This window comes from Argiope bruennichi, chromosome 1, assembly GCF_947563725.1.
Source record: "Argiope bruennichi chromosome 1, qqArgBrue1.1, whole genome shotgun sequence".
Classification (NCBI taxonomy): domain Eukaryota; kingdom Metazoa; phylum Arthropoda; class Arachnida; order Araneae; family Araneidae; genus Argiope; species Argiope bruennichi.
Window position 1 is genome coordinate 147105425 of NC_079151.1, and position 23670 is coordinate 147129094.

General features: G+C 31.1%; 1 protein-coding gene across 2 annotated transcripts in view; it reads right to left on the minus strand.

The window, feature by feature from the left end:
- The window catches only part of LOC129963441 (stromelysin-3-like), a 57700-nt gene extending 34536 nt beyond the window's left edge, over positions 1-23164 (minus strand). The window contains exon 1 of one of the 2 annotated variants that reach the window (XM_056077819.1): positions 23024-23164. Coding sequence is in view for 1 of the 2 variants with exons in the window: in XM_056077810.1 (XP_055933785.1) it covers positions 20266-20397 (132 nt within the window). In the remaining variant the exon portion in view is untranslated. Of the gene's footprint in view, positions 1-20265; positions 20498-23023 lie in introns of those variants that run through there. The other variant, XM_056077810.1, reaches the window with a different exon arrangement.
- Between the last annotated feature and the right edge of the window lie 506 nt (positions 23165-23670).

Below are 23670 nucleotides of genomic sequence, written 5' to 3' on the forward strand. Positions count from 1 at the left end.
TAAAATTGTTGTTTACAAAAAAGGCCAATATTCAATGATTAGAAACCAGCCTAGGAAAATACCCGCGATATGTTATCTTCATTTTTATAATATACTAATATCGTATAGTTGTATCGTTAAAACATCCAATTTTATTAGAATAACTTGATCTAATAATTGTATATCAACAGATAGTAGGAGTATTTATATCTAAAGACTTTTTAAAAGTTGAAATATACTTAAGTTTCACTTTGTTCTGAAAAAAATGGAGAAAGATAAATTTAAAATGCATACAAAAATGAAAATAGTTAAAGAAATAAACATTCCCTATAGCAATATTTTGATAAAACATCTAATATTCTATCCCTACTTTCTTTTCATAATAATGTATGATTTACATCATGATTGGCGTCTTATATAATTGTTTTTAAAAACATCGCGATGAAAAATGCAATGCAAAAGCAATCAACAGTGTTTGAAAGAGAAAATAGGAGGAAGAAATATATAAAAAATACAAATGATAGTAAATTGCATTAAGGTTTTCCAAATAAATGCATCAACAGGAAAATAATGAAAACAACAGATTGAAAAAATGATGGCATTTGTAAATATAGTTTTTTGTCCAATTATGTATTCTAGATCGCTTCAAATGATGCCAAAGTGGACCCAAGACCATCATCCCATGCGCCACTTCCTCTCTGAAGGTCGGATCACGATCGAGTTTTGCAGCCACATTTGAAGTAGCTTATAAGGCAATCAAAACAGCAAGCAAGGCGAATCGCCTTTATCGTCAGAGCTTTCTGCCTTCAATCTATTATGATGTATATACAACACTATATAAACAAATCAAGATTAAATGCGATTTCCAAGGATTTTAAAATGCAAAATATTAAAAACTTAAGAGAGCATAATTCAATCTTTATTCCCCTTATTGTCGGTTTTAAGGCTCTCTGCAAATGATGGCAGAAAAATAAAAGCCATCTCTCAACACGTGCTTCAACGGTCTTCACCTTGAATCCAAGCATTGAACTGACACAGACTCAGCAACCTATCACATGGAGACAGTGAAGAAAAAAGCGACCACCCTCTTATTAGAATCCCAGAAGAAAAGAAGCGAGAGTTCTATAGGCTTTCACGGACACGCTACGGAAAAAAGAACAGAGCAGCAAGAACAAAAGGACAGAATTGGCTTTCTCTAACTGCTGGTGGGAGGTTTGAGAGTGAATGAACTGACGAAATAAACAAAGAGGCAAGTGGTTGAAAGAACATATGCTCAAAAGGTTCGGGCAAAAAGGGGAGGGGGAAGGAAAAAAAATAAATCAAGAGCTTATGCACTTTCTGCACCTTGGTCATAAATTATAGTGAACAACGCTTTTTCTATCTAATCAGAGTAAAATGAATAACATTAAGATTTAAAAAAAAAATATGTTAAAAAAAGGGGGAAAAACAATCGAAAATATGCCTTTTATGTACATCGATTTAAAAGTCATTCAAATTTCGTTAAAACTTATTCAACTTATCAACGAAAACGCTATTCTTAGAAATATGATTCCTTTTCCCTTCACATACAATGATGAGTCTGACTCGTGCATCGAATGACTGAATTTTTAATTTCAAATCTGCAAAATGAAAATATTACATAATTTAAAATGCAAAAATCACTTAGAAGCGCTTCAATTTATCAAATGTCCTTTATATTAAAGTACGAAATAAAATAATAAATATCCTAAATAGAATGTGCTATATAATAAAGAATTCTTAGGTCAAGGGGAGTTTTTGTATCAAATTTAGTGTTTTTCTGCCAATATATAACCCTATTTCATTGTTCTTTTATTAAAAAATATGCTACTTAATTTGTAAAAACTAATCATACATGCCTTAACACTATAGAAGACTTAACAGAAGAAACACACGTCTTGAATGTTTATTCATTTCCATCTTAAATTATTTTTACGGCATTCGAATTTAAGTAGAATAAATATAACAGTTGTTAAGGATATAGTGTTGATTTCTTAATCTTTGAGTTACCAGTATAAAACTTATTTATTACCAAAACACACCTTCTGCCACTGGGATTCAAAGAAAGTTCATTGCACCTATTATATCGATTTATCTTGAGTAATATATACATATTTATTCGTTAAAAGAATCTGTGACAACGATATTCACACCAAAAATTCTCTACATATCTAAATATGCTGACTTGTATTTTACGTTGTAAAAATTACAGGGAAAAATTATATTGCTGTATTAGACTTTAATGAAACCATTACAGACTACAATAAGTTAAATGGGAAAAAATGTTAATTTGCTGAATTTATTAATCATTGAATCATTCCATTGAAACAAGTTGCAAACTAAAATGCTAGAAAATTTGAAAAAGAAATTTTCAAGTTAAAAAGATGAAATAAAATTGGAATTGTGCATATATCATCCTATCATGCTGTTATCGATATAAATTTCGAATTTGAAGAGCATTTTAAAGGATCTCTGACGCACTTCCTCGGCAGTTTCCACATCTTTGGCAAATTCATTCAGTTGTTTCTACGGAAGGAAGTGCCATCCAAAATGCTTTAGGAAGTAGAAATAAGTTGGAATTTCCGCGCGCAATTGAGTAATCCGTCCCAACAATCTTGCCACGATAATATTAGTTCCTTCATGGAAATGAGATTTATTTATTACTGGAAAATTAAAAGCGATATATTTCTATAATTTTTGAATTATGTTATTTTTTAAATTTGAAATATGCTTAGAAAGATGCACTTAATGCGCACAGAAAGATTATGACGATGCACTTAGAAATTAAAATTTTAATATTGTCCCAAACTTGGATCTGTCTGTCACTTGGATGCTTTGATAGAAAGAAGCCCAAATAATAGGAATTAAAACCCAACATTGCTGCATTTTAATAAAGCGTTCGGTGACTGACGGAAATGCAACACAATCCGCCAATAACAAATGCAGTTCTTCATTTACAAGTATTAGTTTTCGTGTCAAAATGGTAATCAAAAAAATAATAGTGCATAAATCTTGATGCTTTATAAATAATATTTGAAAGAATTTCTTCTACTGCTCACACAATTTATGGAGCAAATCCCTTTTTTTCTTTACTCAAGAAATGACCTTCGTTTGATTACCGGGTAATAATGAACGTGAAACCCGATTCCACGAAGGGCCTTCGTGTGTACAGGCCAGGTACAAGTTGAATTCGTTAAATGTAAGCGTCATACTTATGGTGCGAGTGGAAGTTGGGCCATATCGTTATCCGATAGGTTTCAAAATTAAGAGACCCATTTAAAAAATAGATTTCATAATAACATTAATATAACTAAAATTGCATTGAGTAGTAACAGTAAAATTACATTTACTTATAGGTTTTATATTCTTTCGCTTGTTTACTATATTTGAACCTATGTCCTAATCTCTAAGGAAGACATGAAACAAGTACATTGTATCGGATGCTCATTTTTTCAGGTTCTAAATCTTTATTTTATTTGTAGAGTAAGTGTCCTTCATTAGAGAAAGTGGATACTGAGATTTAAAAAGAAAGAAAAAGAAGAAACATCAAGTTCGTAGAAAATTCACAAGAGTCTACAGAATTAATGTCAAGGGTTCGTTGTCGCAGCAAAATGACAAAGATTACTAGAAGTTGATGGCAAAGATAATTGCCTTTAAAGGTAAATAAATTCACTGTTCTGTTCAAGTGGCCTTCCTTTCGTGTAGTAAATCATTTGGTGCATAGACTCTGGAGGGTTCTCTCAATTGACTACTCGAGATCTGAAGGCAGTCTTTGAGATAAAATCGGGAAAGCATAAACGGCACAAGAAATAGTCATGTAAGAGATGGTACGTTTAGTTAGAGAGCTTAATTTAAAAAAAAAATGTGCAGAAGAAATAGCCATGAGATTACTTGCATGATTTACATACAAATGAGATGGATCATTCAATAATAAGAATTTAACGAAAAAGTTTTTTACATCATAGTATCAATAAAAATATTATTATAACTTTGTAAATTTTAATTAAGTAAATTTAATTAGTTAGGTATATTTGTAATTAATTAAATCTGTAAGCTTTCAGTTGCGAGTCTAATAAAATATGTAGTATTAATTATCTGTAGAATTAATTAGCTAGTAGCTACTTCAATTTCATTTTTTTTTTCGATTTTTAACCATGAATGACATTGTCGCGAAGGGAAAAAAACTCGTGTGAAATTAATTATTTTTTCCTTACTACTTTCACATATCTTAATTTTCATGTTATTGTAGTTTTGATTGCGCTGGCGTTCATCCTGTCATGGACAATGCCGTGCGAGTTTTGCTTGTTATTAAAGTAGAAAAAGTTGGCTTATTTTCTCGCAATATAGTAACAGTAACGATGATTTTACAACTTAATTTCAAAACAGATTGAATGATAAAATAATATATTTTAATTAATGAAAATTAACGTGCATATTTTTCGGCTTCATATGAAAACAAAATGTTTAAATAGTGTCCAATTTTTAACAATATATCAAGATTATATGTTAGAAAATTTTCAATTAAGAGCATACTTCAATCGTGACTTTTTATGGTGTCACTTTTACTCGGTGAAACCACACCGTAGATGATCCATCGCGTCTTATGTAATTAAACCTTGAATTCTTTGCTTTATTCTTCTCGGTGATAAAATCTCAGAATATGATATACTTAAAATGGCAAAAACAATGATAACAAACAATGACGACGAAATTTTCTTCCAAGCGGCGATTTCACTGAAATCGTCTGCTTCAAATAAAAATCAAATCCTCCTCTTCTACCTCAGCTATAAAAGTTCAAAAGGAAGCAGAATTTCAGAAGAGAGCTGGACACGTTTATTGCAGAAGTTTGTCGCAATGTTTTACAACGAAAAGAGAGAAACATGCAAGTGAGGTTGTTACAGTCGAGTGCTTTTTATACTTAGATTACCCTCATAAATGGACAAGTTGGAAAGGGATTGGTGACAGCTTTCGGCACCGGAATCGTTCTACCTTGACCCCGGTGAAACAACTGTGCTTGCTGGTCAACAGTTTCGGTTCATAAAAAGAATATTCAATACATTACTCATCTGTTCACGTGCCCGGATTATTGCATCCTATAGACCGTACTGGAAAATAACAAAACACAGAATGTAACTGATTATCACATGAAGCTTTATTTACCTTCTAGTATATGGAAAGTATTCTATTTGTCATAAAATCTATCTAGAAGTTTTAATAATCTCTATGGTTTAGATCTCGCTACATTCCGAAAGGCGTACTTTTGGAATTATCTCTGAGAGTGTTAACCTGTTCGTTTGATATATATGGATACTGTAAGTCCGAAACTAAAAAAGTGTCTTTATACTAAACGTGTATCATTGTTTGAATTCTGGCCGTTCAAAACCATAAAATAACGACCACTCAATCATTTTTTTCCCAGTAACTGAGTGTACAGTATTTTTTTTCCCAGTTAGTAGTGTAACATTCATTGCACTGAGAATTGTAGGTACCTGAAAATTTTTTATGCCATTTGTGTCGATAAAAGAATAAATAAATTTTAATTGGACCAGCATTTTTATAAACTTTGTGACGATCTTTTCGATAATACTTTATTAATACAGAAATAAGGAAAAACGATAAGACTGTTAGATTTTTTTCATACTTAAATAAAATTAAATAGATTCAAAGATATGTTACGATTGAAGAGCTCATTTTTAGCCTCCAGAATGTTTTAAAATTTTTATTTTTTATAAAAAAAGCATCCATTAGGATTTTTTAAAAAAAAGAGGGGGAAAATGAAAAAAATCCTCTCTTTTATTATATACAGGCTATCGTTCCTATTCAGAACATTTTTCATCTCCTAACTTGATTATTTACTTTAAAAATTTTTTAAACTTCGGAGCATATTTTTAAAATGGTTCGAAATGAACTGAAGTGATAAATAAGAGTTACAGTTGGAAAAATAAAATAATTCAATCAGAAAATAACTCAAATGAGGTATTTAAAATCATTTTTTTCGAACCTTATGCATAAAAAGGAATTAAAAAAGAAAAAATATAAATGTTAAAAATTCGTTATAAATGTAATTTCTTTTGTTTCCTCAAAGATTCTGTAAATGACTGAAAGGGATCATTTGAATTTTCAGACAATATAAAAAAATTACCGTTATTTCGTAATTACATATAATTAAACTTTTATAATCCTTTAAATAAAAATCCTTTAAAACTAGTTTCTGTAGAATTGCATTTAAAAATATGAAAAAGAAGCAGGGTACTTTTAAAAAGGAAAACGGAATGATGGAAAAATTAAACTCGTATTTCTCAATTATGAAGCTCATTAGAATTAATGATATTTAATATTTATTGCGTTCGATGAAGAATAATACTAACTCCAGCTCAAAACATTTATTAGCAAAATTTATCACAAATACACACAAAAACCGTTTTCTTACATAGAAATCTACAGTGCCTTGAATGCATAAACAAAAACCTTCTAAATTTTTCTAACAGACGAATACTGTTTTGATGGCAAGACATTTTTCAGCGCTTATAAATAATGAAATAATTACAGATTCCGATAACGAACAAAAATATTTCGTCGAAATTAATGAGGTCTTTATTTCTTTATATATTTTTTCATTTGTGCTTATCTTTATTTACTTATTTTCACATTTCATTGATATGCATGCACTATTTTTAATTTCACGTTTCAGCTGTATTAAATTATGTTTTAAATATTTATTTAGCGAAATCTCATCATTAATGAATGCAAAAAGGACTCTGCGTAGCTACAGAATTTCGACCTACTATCATTACCTACTAACCAATTATTTTAAACATCTTTTGAAGAAAAAGAGCGAGAGAGAAAGTGTCATTTTATTAAGGACTTCTGCTGTTTCACTTCGACATTTGCGGTTCTTCCCAAGGTTAAAAGACGCATTTTACGGGAGGAGTAAATGCTTTCGGAATCGCAATGTCGAAGTTAATTGAGTTCGCCAGGGCAGGGGTCCTACTTATGCAGAAAATCAGCAATGAACTCAAAATGCGATGTTACATAAAAATCCGTGACCTTGCGGGTGGATGGAAATGCTGCCAATGGTGACATCATCTGCATGCCAAACTGCGCACTCGGATCAATTGAAGTAATGAAGTCTAAATTATTTACGACCCATTCTGAAGACAACACTCTCGCAGCTGCAGATGAGGCGCGGCACAAAAACCAACACGGTAAATGAGTTGCAAAAATGAAATATTATACAAGAAATATTCTAAAATATTCCTAGTAAAATTATTGCATCAATTAATGAAAATATTGGATTGGTTTATATAATATTATTAATAGAGTAATCGTAATTTAATGATTTGACTGAATGGGATTTATTACGAAAAGGCCATTCTTTGGACAAACAGATGGTCAGAATTAAAGTGACCAGATTTTTTTCCGTTCAAGATGCTATAGAATTCGGTTTAAAGAAAAATAGTGAACGAAATCCAACAAATAAATAATATACATCAAAACCACTAAAATAATTCATATTAAAAGGTTATCATAGAAAACGGAAGGGAAGCAAACAGATAATGACTTGCAATTAACTTTAAATATTCTAATTTCAAGTTTATTCATTGACACTGAACATTCTATAGAGAGAACTTTCTATAGCTGAAAAGGTAAATGCTGCAGATTTCAAATTTTATATATATTAAATGAAGTTTATTAATTAACATTTAAAAAAATGAATAAACTTTAAACTTAGAATTTCGACACGGAAGAATTTTTGAAATAGGAATGAAAAGTAGACTAACAAGGCTGTCCCGACAAACTATTAACGCCACTTATGGAAAATCACTTTCTTTCTCGCATAAAATTAGAATGACTGCTTTCCATGTATGGATTAACTTTTCATAACTCTTTTTTTAATTAAATCAATTTTTTTAAATTTCTATAAGAGCATTATTAAGGCACAAAATTCAAGACAATCTGGGATTTCATTCAAATTCGGGATTAATCGACTTTTTTTAATCACGGACAAGAGCTCAAAATTTCGGATTATTCATGATAGTCCACTTCGTGATACTGGAACATAGATGGGTTAAAATAGCATAAAAAAGTGATGGTCGATTTTGCCGAATCTTACATCATTAGAAAATATTCTATTTCGAATATAACAGTTTCATAATCGATTTTTTTCTTCTTCCAAGCTTCTATTGATGTAAAGCTGAGATTTAATATATTATTTCCACTATCAACGATTTTTTCTAAAGTGATGCAGGAGCGAATAAAATATTAATGGATATGAGTCAATAGTTTTAATTTATACTTGTTGTTTGTATGAAATTCAAATTAAAAAACAATTACAACATCACAGGGATCGTGATATTACAAGTTTCACGCTAGTTCACAGTCGTTAATTAAAATAAATGGCAGCCTGTCCATTAATAAATAGAGTTACAATCCACACTGTTCCCAGAAGGTTACCTGTTGATGGATATGATAACATTCACTTAACGGCAATTTATGAAAAGTAAACAAACAATCTGAATTTAGCTGAACAAAATAAAGCAAAACATCATCTAAAGTCTTTAGAATTTGCAATAAATGCCTTTCAAAAGTCGGCTATTATCAGATAATTAATTCGTTGCACTTAACATAGTGGTTTAACCTCAACTCTCCCCCTCTTCTCTAACCTTGAAAGAAAAGTGGCCATGGCCACTTTTCACTTAAATACTAGACGTCATTCCACGAGTTCTTGCCCATACAGCTTTTCCTCGCTTCCTCACAATAAGAGCATTATCAGAAGTTCTTTGTTTCTGACAAGGAAACCCGCAGCCAGATAAAAAGCCACATTTTTCGAGTCTTAAAACTAGTTTCGTTGAGTCTTTGTTGTGAAGAGAGTTTTCCAAATTTCAAGACAGGGACGTGTGTTCAAATTAGTTTATGCGCAATACTGGCTCGCCCTCAACGAGCTACTTGAGGTTAACACTTCAGATTCGCAACAATGAAACACAAGTAGCACTTTCATTACAGAAGAAAACAGTTTAAATGTGCGTTTCAGCGATTATAAGAGATTGTATATTTAAATGGAATCCGATTCAAAAATACCTTTGATATCATGAGAAATGAAACTTTTTAATCATGATTTTCAGACCATCGACTTTAAACGAATGCAAAAAGATTTTTAAAATGGTGAATCGAAAGTAATTTATATTTTCCTTTTCATAATGTAGTTCCACTTTCTGAAGGGAGAAATCACTCGTTACCTACAAGTCAATTTTTTTAAAACTATTTATTATCACTAATAGGCAGCTGAATGGGCAACAATAAGATTTCTCAGGCAAATTTTCGTAAGAATCTGTTGCGAAAAATTAGTGATGACATCAGGGTTATTTTTGTTCAAATTTCAATATTTTTTAAATTTAAAAAAATGAATAAATATGCAAGCAAAAATTTTATAAACTAATAACCTGAAATAAATTTGACGAAGATTGTGACATTTATGATATTTTTTAATTGTTCAATAACCAATGCAAATATTAAACACAAAGATAACCGAAACAAATGCCACCATTATCATCATAATAGTTAATCTTTTAATGAGAAAACGTTATTGAACTATTTTCTGGGGGGGGATGACATTAGCCTATTAGAATGGAATTTCAGTTATATTACTGATATTATAAAGCAATATAATATAGATATAAGAAAAAGAATCATTGCCTAATTACAAGTCTAAAGATATGCCGTTAACCTCAGAAATGAAATATGCGTTGTATAATTTTAAAAAGAAAATCTTTTTTTTTTTTTTTTTTTGTTGGGCTACAGAATGTAGTATTCCTGATGTCAAAACTTCATTATTCTAACTTAATCCGAAGTTCAAACAGCCTGGTCTAATACTCCATCAAACCAACACCCTTCACTGATATAAAAAATAATCAAAAATAATAGAGAACTAAAAATATTCTTCCCGCATCGAAAGCAGAAACAAAACATTTCCTTGCTTTTATGCCTTTGACTTTTTTCGCCACCAACACCCATCTGACAAAACGTACTCAACTTCGGAAACAAAGCTTTCGCAACTCCGATAATAAGCCCAAGACTCAACACCAAACAAGAAAAAGGCAGCGAGCGAAACCGTTGGTTTTTGAAAAAGTGCGTCGCTCCGCGCGGAAGGTCGCGAACTCGATGAGGTGTGTCGCTTCGGTAAGACTGATGTCGATGTTTCCTGCGGCATCCCGGGCTTGTTCTCTTTTACGCCTTAAAAGTGTCATTACGCCCATTGCTTTTGGACTCCGTTCTCACTGCAGAGACATGTGTTGTCGGAAAGGGTGAGAGTCTAAGAAATCTGGACCGTAAACAAATGCCGAAGCTGCGCATTGGGCACTGTGCAAGTGGAAACCAAATTCATTTCAGATTAGATGACGAAATTGAAAATATTAAACGTTTTCATAAACTCTAGAAAACGAAAAAATGTATGCTTCGTTTCCAGTCAGTCCCGTAGCAGACATGCGTACTTTTATAATTGAATTCAATTAGATTAACGCAGTATTGAAAGAAAGAATTTATTCTTTTGCAATCTAATAGACATTTTTAACTACATAAAAAATGACAAAATAAAAAGGAAAATATCAATTAACCTTTATTAGTGCATATAATTTTAAACGATTCAGTTTGCTTAGTGTTGATTTGGGGCAAGAACCATAATTCGCCAAACAAATGGTAAGTTTAGTTATATTTACGTCCTGCTCTTTTTAAACACCACAAGGACTATTTTGGGATGGTCTCGTAATTTAATACCGCGGTCAGATGACGAGGACGACACCTGAGCTGGCACCCCCTCTCCTAATTTCCGCGTCCCACGAGTAGGATGACGTTTGGCCTCGATAGACTTAATGTGTACCGGACCCGCTTATAAGACGGGTTTTCGGTGGAATCGGGTCTTGAACCTGAAGGCCACTGGCTCCGAAGCCGAGACACCACCAAGCCATCGCGGCCACCTAAACAAACTAAAATACACTGTGGATTAGAAAGATTAAAGATTAGTGAAATCGAATGCATGATAAAGTGATCATACATTTGAAAATTTTAGCATTTATATTATTTTGTATCACAATGAAAATGAATGCTATAGTATTCATATCCGCAATTGTGTTAATCGCAAGACGAACGTATCTATTTGAATTACTATTTAGATTATACACTGGAATTAAACGAATATTTTATTTCAATTCTTATATCAATGTAAAGGATGCTTAAGCCTGGTCAAGTGATTTTTTTTAAATACTAAAAATTAAGTAGATCGACGCGTGAGTACCACGTGCCATTATATATCAAGAGGCAAACGGGTCAGGAATAAGTACATTTCTCGAGTCATTTAAAAAGTCCCGTTTTAAAGCTATTTGCGGAATGATAATTTTTTTTTATCTCATAATCATGAATCATAGTGGTTTGAAGAATATTATATTTGGGTTGGGAACCTATTGTCCAGATTCCATGCCATGCCATGCCAAATTTGTTTATAGATTTCGATCGCATTAAATAAGAAACATTTCAACCATTCACAGATGATTTACTTTTAGTTTGCTGAAATTAAAAGGTTCATGTGGTCACTTGACGGTATTTCTATCAAGTGGTAGTCAAGAATAATAAAGCATTTCCAACAACAGCGTTTTACCTAAGGAATTACTTTACATTTCAGCAAAGGGTATATAGTATATTATCATACTTTTATCTTAATATTTTTTTTTTATATTTCTCTTATATTAATATTTCGGAACCAGAGGGTTACATTTTTGGAAAACCTATTCCATCGAAGATCTATCATGTATGTTGGCTTAATGAATGCTCAATCCGACATTGAGGATCAAGTGTTATCGTACTGAGAAGGCCTAGAAGTTTAAAAAAGTAGTATTGCCTCATATGGCGCCCATGTCATTTGACTGCGATTCACAAAACATGCCTCATGATGATTGAAAGCGAAAAAACTTGTATAATGAAAACTAAACCATACGACATTCAAAAGATAAACACCATATAATATGCTTCCTTACATTCAAACCGGATAAGATGCTTAGAGTTTCTTAAAAAAAAAAAAAAAAAAGGTAAAATGCTCATTTTATAAGAAATTATAAATCTTTACTGAAATCAATAAGAAAGAAAAAGATTAGAGAATTACTAAATTTTAATATTCTCAACAATTAGGAGGGGTGAATTTGTATAGATACATCACGGCGTTAATTCCCCCTTATTGAGTTACAATAAACCGGAAATGGTTATAAAAAGGCTGGAGAATACGATACACAACCATAAAAACTTAAATATGAAAAAGAAATTAGAATCTTTTGCAAAAACCAAAAATAAAATGGTACGGCAATGCTGATGCACCACTATTATCCATTCCATTGGAAATTTAAAGATGTAGCAGTTGCATTACTCTTCTCTTTTGGATACTAGATGACGATGCCTGATTAGGCCATCCCATAGTGCATTGCGATTGTCATTAGAATGAGATGTAATGCTGAACTGTGAAGCCACGCGCGTGAATGTCTTGTCTTTGTTCAGTGTGTGAATGTGATTATTAAAAGAAATGTTCCTAAAAACATTCGTCCTGTTGCTTCCTGCACGGATCAGATAATCTACATACCACCACAAAGATAACTTTTATTTTAGCTATACAAATATTTAATTTGCAAAATTTTTTCCCGTCATTCACAAAATTAATATTTTGGCACTTAATGAAAATTTTTGATTTTACAATGTAAATAAAATGTTACTATTATATATTTGTCTGTCTAGAACATAGATTTTTTTTTGTTAAAAAAAAAATTCTCGCAGATTATGAGAAAGAAAAAACAATATTATAGAACAAAAGAGTACAATTTTATGTAGATGCAAAAACTATACAAACACAAGGAGTTTTAACATCTTGTTTGCAATAAACGTTTCTTTCTTTTCAGGTGTCCTGGACTGATGACCTTTTGTTGTCTCTCCCACAAAACTAATTTCAAGATTTGAACAATAAATAATGATGTTTTCTAACAAAAAGAACTAGATCAGTTAGAGGCTTATTATAAATGTTACTAATGCTTTAATTAGTTAATTTGGTTATTTACTCATCCTCCCGGTATGGAAGTTTAGAGAGAGAGTGAAGCTGAGGTGTCGTCCTCGTCATTTGCACGAGGTTCAAAATTTCGAGGTCCGTCCCAAAATAGCCCTAGTGTTGCTTTAAAACGGGACGTTAATATAACTAAACTCGGTTATTTACTCAAATATAAAAAAAGCTGTAGTTTTTTTAAAGAAACTTTTCTATCGTAGAATTTTTTAGTGTTGAGGAACTTTCAGAATAATGAACAAGAGAGTTTCAAATAAAAGAAAAAAAAAGCTAAATATTTTCATGAGAGGCTAAAGATAACAGATTTCATTTTGCCCATACTCTGCAAATATCTTCTTCAATAAAATGAATTCCAAGTTTGCAATGACAAGAAGTTCGAAAATGTAAAACAATTCTCTAAATATTTTTTTCATCACATAAGAATGAACAATTTCCACGAACATAGTCACGAAGAAATACCTTTCTTCCCTAGAACGGTCTATAAAGATAAATGTTCTGAACCAAAGTGAACATCGTTGCATTAACGCTCTAGCACCTGAAGTCAAAGAAGCGAATTTATTGCATCTCTGTTTTCTCTCAGAGCCATGCACCGGCGTTTTTCCCAGCTTGACATCCCCTTTAAGGTAATCTCCATCAGAATAAAGAATAAATTAAGCGTTTGCGTGATAACAAAGCAAGAGTAATGGGCCTCCTTCAGAAGCTTGCTTACAAATTCGAAAATGTAAGATTTCCAGCACGCTCAGGAAGACAAAATCACTTTCGATAATAATAGAATTATACTATGAAAGAGGGTTTTATAGTTAACTCGTCATAAGCATAGTGTATAATTAAAATATTGGTAAATATTCATTGAATTGTTTTGTTAAAGAAAAATCAAAGGATATTTCATTATCCAGTGCACAATTTATGAGAGGGTAGAACGCTCAAGATAAATCTGAATCCGTGCACTTCACGTTTTAGCACATGCTTGGCATTTTCGTGTCATAGAATCGGAGGACTTCTTTGCAGCGAGCCTAAAATTCCGTAGCGCATTATTCTCAATATTTATGAGGGGTACTGAACACCTCAATTTGCAGGTACTTCCAGAAAAAGTAGAGACATAGATAAGCTCTCAGATTTATTCCTTTAAGGTTCAAATGCGAAGTTTTGGCGTTGGACAGTGGAGTGGAGCACAACATTTTTCTTTGTGCTGAAACCAAATTTCACAAAAATAATGCTAGATTTGTTGTCCATCCAAAACTCTTGGAAAAACACTTTTCAAAAATATTTGTTATGTCCTGCAGATTTTTTTCTTTGATAAAAATTCGACACGTCAATGTGGCACCGAAGAAGGGTCTATAAGTCACGTGATCAAGACCTGCGCACTATGGCGAGAATACAGACACAGACTGTAAAAAAAAAAAAAAAAAAAAAAAAAAAATGGATTTCTGTTGACGTCGAAGAACTCGAAAATTCCAGACATTAAATCTTCTCTTGGGGACATTTTGTCAAAGCTCTTGTCTTCAGTTCTCTCCAAATGTAAAGAATTAACGTACAGTAATGCATTTTATGCATTTTTAATATTTCACAATCTAATATGTAATGTAAAATGTAATATTTATTATTATTATTTATTTTCTATCAATATGCGATTTCTCTACAGGTTCTTGGTTGTTTCCAAGTGTCCATTGCCATTAAGTGTCGTTTGTTCCTTCGTGTTAGGAGGGGGTTGCTCTTCGGCGGCTAGATCGGAGTATCGCTTGCATGTTCTGCAGATATTTTCAATCCTGCACACCCGATACTACGCAAGATATAACACGTATATGCACATAATGCACGATCAATCCATCACAGTGAAATGTCCAGCTATTAGTGAAGTATGCAAGTTTGAGTCATTACGAAATGCATGCATACAAACAGATCTGACCATCTGCAAGCTTAACGTTCCATTACGATTAAAGCAGAAGTCAATTTAGAGCTTTAACTTACAATAGGCCTAATAAATTGAATCGTGAATTTTCAGCGCGTTCCTGCTTATAAATTAAAATATAATTTTAAGCACATTTATGAATACATAAATACACAGTATTCAGAATAATTCGTGTACAAACAAGCAGCTGAATGCGAATGCTGTATTTCCACCTCAAGAAATTCAGCTATTTATTCTTTATTAGATTTTTCAAATGGAAAAGCCACGTTAAGTAAATTGCAAAAATGAAACAGGGGAAAAAGTGTTTCCCTTTATTTTCCTATTAAAACTAAAAGCAGCAATTGACAAACTATTACTTGTTAAGTAAACAACCTATTTTCGGATCGAAAGGGTGACGAGGATGTAAGTTCAAAATTTTCCTTTTAAAAACTGACCTTGAAGAAACCCAATACACAATAACCATTTTCTTTTGCAAGCGGTCAAAGCTTCGTTGCCTGGCGCGATTCATTACGTCCCTCACAGCATGAATGTCGCCAACACGGCAGGAGGGCTCGCCAAAGAGTCTTCTTGCCAAAGGAAAAAAGGATTTCATATGAAAAAAATTTTAAAGGATGAATTTAAACCAAAATAAGACAATCAGAATTGAAAATAACAGCTTAATGTTTATATTTTTGAGAATCGGAAATTCAAAGATGAAAAAAGTCAAAGATGTTCGGAATTTACAACGGATTTATAAATTTTAGAACGTTGAATTGAGAAAAACTAAGCAAAACTTTTCATAAAATAACAAACAGCTCCGGATTAAATTGCATGCCGTTCGACATGTCTACCATCATTTATCACGAATGAACCATCATTTAATTATGTGTCATGCAGCTGAAAAGTGATAATGAGTCATTTCCTTATCAAACGCAGTTGTTGCCAGAGACGGAGCGATACAAATTCTTTTTCTCACATTTACTTTCACAAGGGCATGCTTTCATTTTGTTTCCAGATCAAAATTAAAAAATAGAGATTCTTGTTGACAAAATAAATTAAAAAAGCAAAAATTCATAATTCGTAAAACGCAAATTTTTTACAGAATATGCTGGCAGAAAAGTATTTAATTATAAAAGTATTCTCACATATTTTTGAATTTATTTTAAGTATAAATAAATTTAATGAAATTTATACATTTTGAATCGAATGTTTTTTTAAAATAACAAAAGATAATTTGTTATCTTAATACAGAATTATTTGATTACTTAACAATTAAAGAAATAGTAATTCTACCAATGACAAGTTCTTTTATTTTTGTTTTATAAAATTTCTAAAATAATTTACCACGCCATCAGATTCAGGAACGAATAAAGATAATCTTAACTTGAAAAGCTAATTATATAACCTTCTACTAAACCGCTTCAAAAATCGTTTTTGATTTAAATTTGACTTAACTTAAAGCTAATTAACCATAGAGTTTTTTTTTTTTTTGTTCTGTTAAGAGGCAAAATGTAAGAGGCGAACAACATGATGTTCAAGATGTTCAAAATAATAGTCGAAATAAGCTTCAATGGTTGAAACTACCCTTATCTCACAGCAGATAAGCCCGATTGTTTAAAACTGAATGTTTCACTCGGTATTAATTCCCATTTAAGTTCATTAAAACAGATAGCTTTTTTACCGATCATTACATTAATTTTAAATCAAATATTTAAATTTTTCATTTATTAAACTATTATCCAATTATAAATGGCTCGATTAATATATAAAAATATCAGTTTCTTTGAATATAAAGGAGTCATTTCTTGTCACTAGGTTAGAATTTTTATGATAAGTATATTCAAGATTTTATTACTTGATTCTCGAATTTTTTTGTTCCAAATTTTTTTTTAAAATCTTAAATCAAAACATCAAATAATAATGAATAAAGCTAAAATATAAATACATTTTAGATTTGAAAAGCTTTCGTCTAAGATGGTATTCTCAAAGCAATATCTTACAGTAAGCAAGCAAAAAACAAAACAAAACAAAAAACAACTTAAATTCTAGTTTAAAATTGGCATAATAAGTTACTGAATTTTCTTGGTGTATTAATTCCTTCAGGTATTTAAATGCATTAATTGCATTTCTATTTTATCGAAGCAACTGTCATGTTCATAGGGTGAGTGTATTTTGTGTCCAGAAGTTCTTTTAAACCGCAGTAATAAGTTAAACACTAACATAAACAAGGTGAGTAACATATACAAAGTTTTTCTCTTCTGACTAATACATGGATATCGGCCTCGTCAATCAAGGCCGTAAGGAGATCAATAAATAACATGTTAAGTAATATTTATAGGGTTTGACCGGAGATGAGTAACGCGGCTTGAGTCATTCTCTTTGACCCGCCGAAAGAAGATCAGCAGAAAAGCGTTGCGTAACACCATCTCGATTAAACTCTTTTGACTTTTACTCACCGATTGCTGACTCATTCATTGAAGACTTAGATCAAACACATGGATAAACAATGCACTCGAGTTACAATTTTTTTTTTCTGCCGCAAATGGTAGTACTACGCCTATTCATTCATAAAAAGTTGGAGAGGACCGATGCGAATTTTCATGCTACTTTTTGCTACTGACAGGTGTTACGAAACAGAACGCACAGTGAGTGATATATTGCCAAAGGAAGGTTTTCGCCCGTATATTAAATCCTTCCAATAGAAGGATTACGTATAAATATAAAATATTTGATAAAAAATACGTATACATTCAATTTTATTTGCCTTTTTTCACATTTTTTTTAATATATGTTAATGTTCCAATTCTATTGGAGTTTTTAAATGATGAAAATTAACAAGAAATATCAAATTTGTTTTCTCCTCGGGCTCCTCTGCATGAAAAACGAATTAAATAAATATAATACTTTAACAATATTGAAAAAAGAATTCAATTTTCAAAAGTCAAATACTAAAACCGATTCATAAATAAAGTTTCCTCTTTACCGTACATTCTCTTTAATACAATAATAGTTTCCTGGTTTGAAAAATAAGCGTAAAAAAACTTATTTCGAAATTTTAATCTTTTAAAAAGTGTTTTCACATAAAATAGGATGTATCTAGTTTTAATAATACTACATATAAAATATAAAGATTATTTAAGATCACTATCATTTTTAAAATTTTATTATAATTAAAATTAAAATTCATTGCCTTCATTATTACAAATTTTATGAAAAATCAAAATTCAAATTCATATCAACATTAGTAGGAGTATTGTTGTAGCATACATTTCACTAAGCTGAGTCTTTGAACTACAGTGACAAATGTTTAGGAAGAAAGAAATTAAACCAAAGCAATAAACCCTCAAATAAAAATACAATTTAAATTCATTTTATTATTAAAAAATATGGTTTAAAATGTTTGTTTGTTTTTTATCCAAGAGAGCGAAGGTATGATAAAAGTAATGAAAATTCAGCACAAACTAGCCAAAGGGGAAATTCTTAAATTAAGATCTAAGCTATTGTTAAAGTGCGTTAAAAGGCAATGTCGTTTACTCAGGGCAAATAAAATCGGCAGTTCAATTTTCATGCAGGACGTATTACGAACACTCTGTGTTAAATTAGAAAATTACGGAATACGAGTTTAACTTTTTTAATAGTTTAAAAAATGCGTCGGGTTATTTATTATTTCGACAGAAGTCTTAAAAAGATATCACATTAAATTTTAACAATGACGATTACAATAAGCATTTATATATTATAACAGGGATTTTAAAACATTCGGCTATACAATGGGTATATTAATGCGATTACATCCCATCAAAAATGTTCATCATTAGTATTATGATTTAGCTTATGTCTGATTCCTTTGAGAACAAGCAAGATAATGCCTTCAAAACAGTCATACAATTATACTAATATTAAAACGTTTTTCTATCAGCTCGTATGTGTTAAGCATGTTTATATGAGTTAATTGAAAGTGTATTGTACTAAAGTGTATTTGTAAACATTTCTTATTCTACTATTTATTATTTCCTGTTTTCTATCTATATATTCTTTTACATAATAATAATAATGAATTTGTTCTTAAGAATTATAAGCGAAGAAATAAATTATGTTAAAATCATCATCAATTACCAATAAAATCAAAGTTAATATTTAATAAGCTTAATTTTACATAAAATTGAAAATCAATTAAATTAACAGTAATGGCCGACATCTGTCAGTCGCAAGCATCTTGCACAGTACCGCGTTTTAAATGCAATTTTTAATTTTTTTACGGTATAAGTGCGAAAGCAATGCTCCCATTAATATTTGTAAAACTTTAAGAAACATTACTTATTCATTTTCTCTAGGTCGAGAAACAAGATATTGTATGTTTTTATTTTCTTATTTATAGGCGCAAACTGATAATTACGAAATATATATTAATCAACATGCTGACAATGCCCTCGAAGACTCCGGAATTTTCTAATTTCTCCCTGCACCTCGCAAAGGGCATTTAACAATGTGAAACATCATGTTCACTATCTTATAATTAGAGACGACAAAGAAGTCAAGCTACAAAGAACTAAGATATTTAACCGAACAATGAATATTGGAATCGCCAGAGTTTATTTAGCGACCTGAAATTTCATCTTTAATCTCGTTGAAGATTATATCAGCAATTGCGTGAAAATTCTGAATACATCAAATGGAAAATATCTGTTTTGCATATGCAATGCATTAATAGAGTGAATTTATGTTTCAAAACAATCTAGCATTAAAAGAAGTAGTTTATTATTCTGGTTTTTATACGATTATTAAAAACAATTTGCGTTCAGAGTTAATATTTATCTTAGACATTTTTTTTCTATTTTATAATAAAATGAAGGGATTAATATCATTTACATCTTTTTTTTTAATACACCAAAAGCATTTTATTTTTTAAGCATTAAATGTCATTTACAATATTTTTACATCATAAATTATAACGGTCAATATTATATATATAAAAAAAAACAAATGTATCTAGATGTATCTGAATGCTATCTGACAAATTTTATTATAATCATATGCTTTTTTTTATCATTTGTAAATCACTAATCAAATTCACAAAAATTAATAGCAATGAAAGTTGTTCATATAGAGAGATAATAGGAGAGAGCTCTGTTACATTCATAAAAACAGTTACAGGATTCATAAAAAAAGTTCCTTCCAAGCAGTAGATGAAAGCAGTGCACTGTGCAATGTGTACTCAAAGAATTAATTACCGATTATGTTCCAACTTTGTAAAAATTATCTCTATATTAAAACATTTTTAATGGAAAAAACTTACCATGGCTTGAATCTCTGAAGAAATTACCGGCGCAGCCGAAACCAATGAATTAAAATGAACAAAGATGACACATGCCGCAAAAACGCGCAAAAGATGAAACTGAAACCTGCACAGGTCCATCATTGCTAGCATACCCCTTTGACTAGTAGTAACAATGTGAATGACTTTACCCTATTCCCGCGCCTTGCAGCTAACCTACCACCTAGTAGAGTTGAAAGAGGTTTGCCTTGGAACTCCGGCTGTCCGCAGCTTTTTGACAGCGACTGCTTTATACACCCGAGTGCCAAACTCAGCGGCTTATCGCCACTGCTTGGCGAGATCACAAGATAACGTTTTTCTCCGTAAATTATGGTTCTCTTAAGTGGTACTGCGTGCGTGAGAAGGGGAAAATCGAGTGCCCGGGTGAATCTTCTCCAATTTCAAGGAAATTATGAATCGTGAATAAAGACGACTGTCAAAAATAATAAAAAATTCTTCCGTCATTTTCTTTTCCGTAAATTTTTCTGAGGAATGATATTATAAACAACAAAACACAGGAGATGCACATTATTTCAATACATTTTTATGCTTATTTTATCTTTTTTATTTTCAAAATATAGGTACGCGAGGCTTTGAACTCAAAAAGAATACATCGGGTTGTAAAATGTTATGGATGAGATAATAATAGATTGCAGTTATTTTTCAAAATTTTTACCAAAATTGAGGAAAAGAAAAAGATGTTAGAAGTTTAATTTCTCAGACGGGTGACATTTTGAGCCTTGTGGTTTGCATGGTTGGAGTCTTTGTCCTCTGAGGCAAGACTCGGGTGTTCAGACATTTGAAGAGCTTTGAACTCTTAGCATGATACCCAGGTATGTCGAAATTCACATTTTGCATAGCTTGTTGTTTATTGGTTTTCAATATATATAAATAAAGGCCGGTGGAAATTTATCTTTAATTCTAAAGCACAAAAATAAGCATTTTTAAATGACAGATAAACTTAAAGTTCTATAAAAGGAAAAATAAAAGCGAAATAAATTTTAAACATGAAATTAAAAAGTATAAACATGTATAAAATCTTTAAAATTTATTTTTTTATGTGAAAAAAAGGTTTTGTCTGCATAAAGTTTAGCAAGCAAAATTTTTCAGCAGAATTTTAAAACATCTAAGGAAATAACCATTGTTTATTTCTTTGAAGTTTATAAATATATGAATCAAAATGCTTTACGTGCCTATTTTGTCGCATAATATTTCAAAAAACAGGAACGTTAGAAGTTGGAAAGTTTTAATTATATGACATGAAGCATAATAAACTGCTATCAAAATTTCATTTGAGTCCGCAAAAGGCGATCGTTATTAGGAATTTATATAAAATTAGTTTATGTAAATAAAAGAACTCATTTTAATAAACCCAATATTTATTAGTACTAATATAAATTATTCATTTATGTAGCTGCGCTTCATGTTTATCACTTTTATGAACACGTTTTGTATAATTTGGTGATAAAATAACCTTTTCTGGTGGCGATTCTGTTTTTGAAAGCTAGTTTGAAAATCTGGATTAAAAATGTCTCCTCGATTTCAAAATTATTGTTTCTATTGTATTATATATTCATTCTAATTAAATCTTTGTTTAAATATTTGTATTTACAATTTTTTTAAAGTCATTCTGATGGGAAATTTTTTCTAGTTTTTCTAAATAGATGCTTTCTCTCATAAAATAAAACTTATTCTATATAATATTACTTCTAAAAGCCAATGGGAGTAAATAGTTGATATTTTTTATTTGTTCTTTTTTAATTATAAAATGATTTATATTATAAAAAAATGTTTTTATCACAAATGTGATGTCGCGTCTCAAGGCTGTCCAACGGAGGATATACGACACGCGTCCGAAATCGAAACTTTCTTACATTCATTCATTTATCCTTTAAGCACAGACGAAGGATGAAGTCCTTTGTGTTGTGAATCGTAAAAGCCAAAACAACGGAACACATTATTTGTAAATATGTAATTATGCGCTTTAACTCATGCATGTAGGTGTACTGTCATGTGTATGTGCTTAAATATATTTGTGGATATTTCTTTTTGGATGCCTTCGTCCAACAAACATTCCTCTTTCATTTCTCTTCGGTGACATTAGAATCGCCCCCAAGTGGAATAAAAAACTGTGTGACGCGAACGTGAAAATGATGCGCTAATGGTACATGAAGCTTCGATTATCGAGAATGTTCTAAGTGACCTGATTTCTCACATTTCAATTATGCATCTGCGCTATAGGATGAAGTGCGCTAAATCGTATTTTTGAATGGTGGTTAGATGGAAAGGAGACACTTCAATGACAACTAAATTTGTATTCTGCTATATCCCGGAAATTTCTAAGCCATCAACAAATTCAATGTTTTAAAGCAAAAGTTCTTAACGTTTTCTGAATGGCCTCACGTTATACATGAAAAAAAATCCCAACGCTCGTTCTTCCATTATAATTAATCGTACCAAATATTAAGTATTGTTACACTTTATCTAAATCTTTATTTGTCTGTCTATCTATTCAGAATCATAAAGTAGGAACTGCAATTAACATCAAGTGAAATAAAAACTAATAATAATAAACAAAGAAATCAATAATAAATGAAAAATTAACGAGATAGCCGAGTTTTAACAATTTGTCAATACAAAACTCCTCGTGTTGGACAGTAAATAAGCCAGTGAACGGAACACATGTTCAGCCAAACACAATGAAAGAAAAACAATAAAAAATGACTGCACTCTTACTCACAATCTAGGTATCGATTTTTGAAGCCAGAATCCTGGTTATCCATTTTCGAATTTTACTTCTAGTTCTTCATTAGTTGTAAGATCTTTGAAATTTTCTCATAAAATGGATGATACTGCTGTGTCCATATTCATGAAAGGTTCCAACTCAAAATATTCAAGCTTAAAATATCCTGGAAGCGCGCCATAAAATCAGTACTAAGAACTTTCAAGTTGTTGCCAATAAGAAATTAAATTTTCTTGTTTTGTATGTACGAGCATGTTATTGTATTAATTCTTTATAAACGTAGGTAGACCACGGTCGCCTCTCTTGAGTCTCTTAGCATCTTTGATTTAGCTCTAAATTCACTACCGTCCCCATGGAAAGTTCCAACGCCCACTGCATGCCCTTTGGAATCCATGCTTTAAAGGCTTCGAATACAATGGATATTGTAGGTCTGACCAGGAATCTTCTGATCATGAAACTGTTCTATAAGCGATCTCGATTCACCGATTGATTCAAAATGCTTATCATATGACGATTGATTCTTGAAGCGTTCTTTTTGAGAGGTTATACAAAATTTAGAATGTCCCTTATAAAATATCATTAAGTGAAAACAAAAAATGGTTTTTACTCCACCTTAAAATATATAAAAAAAATGTTTTCTTAAT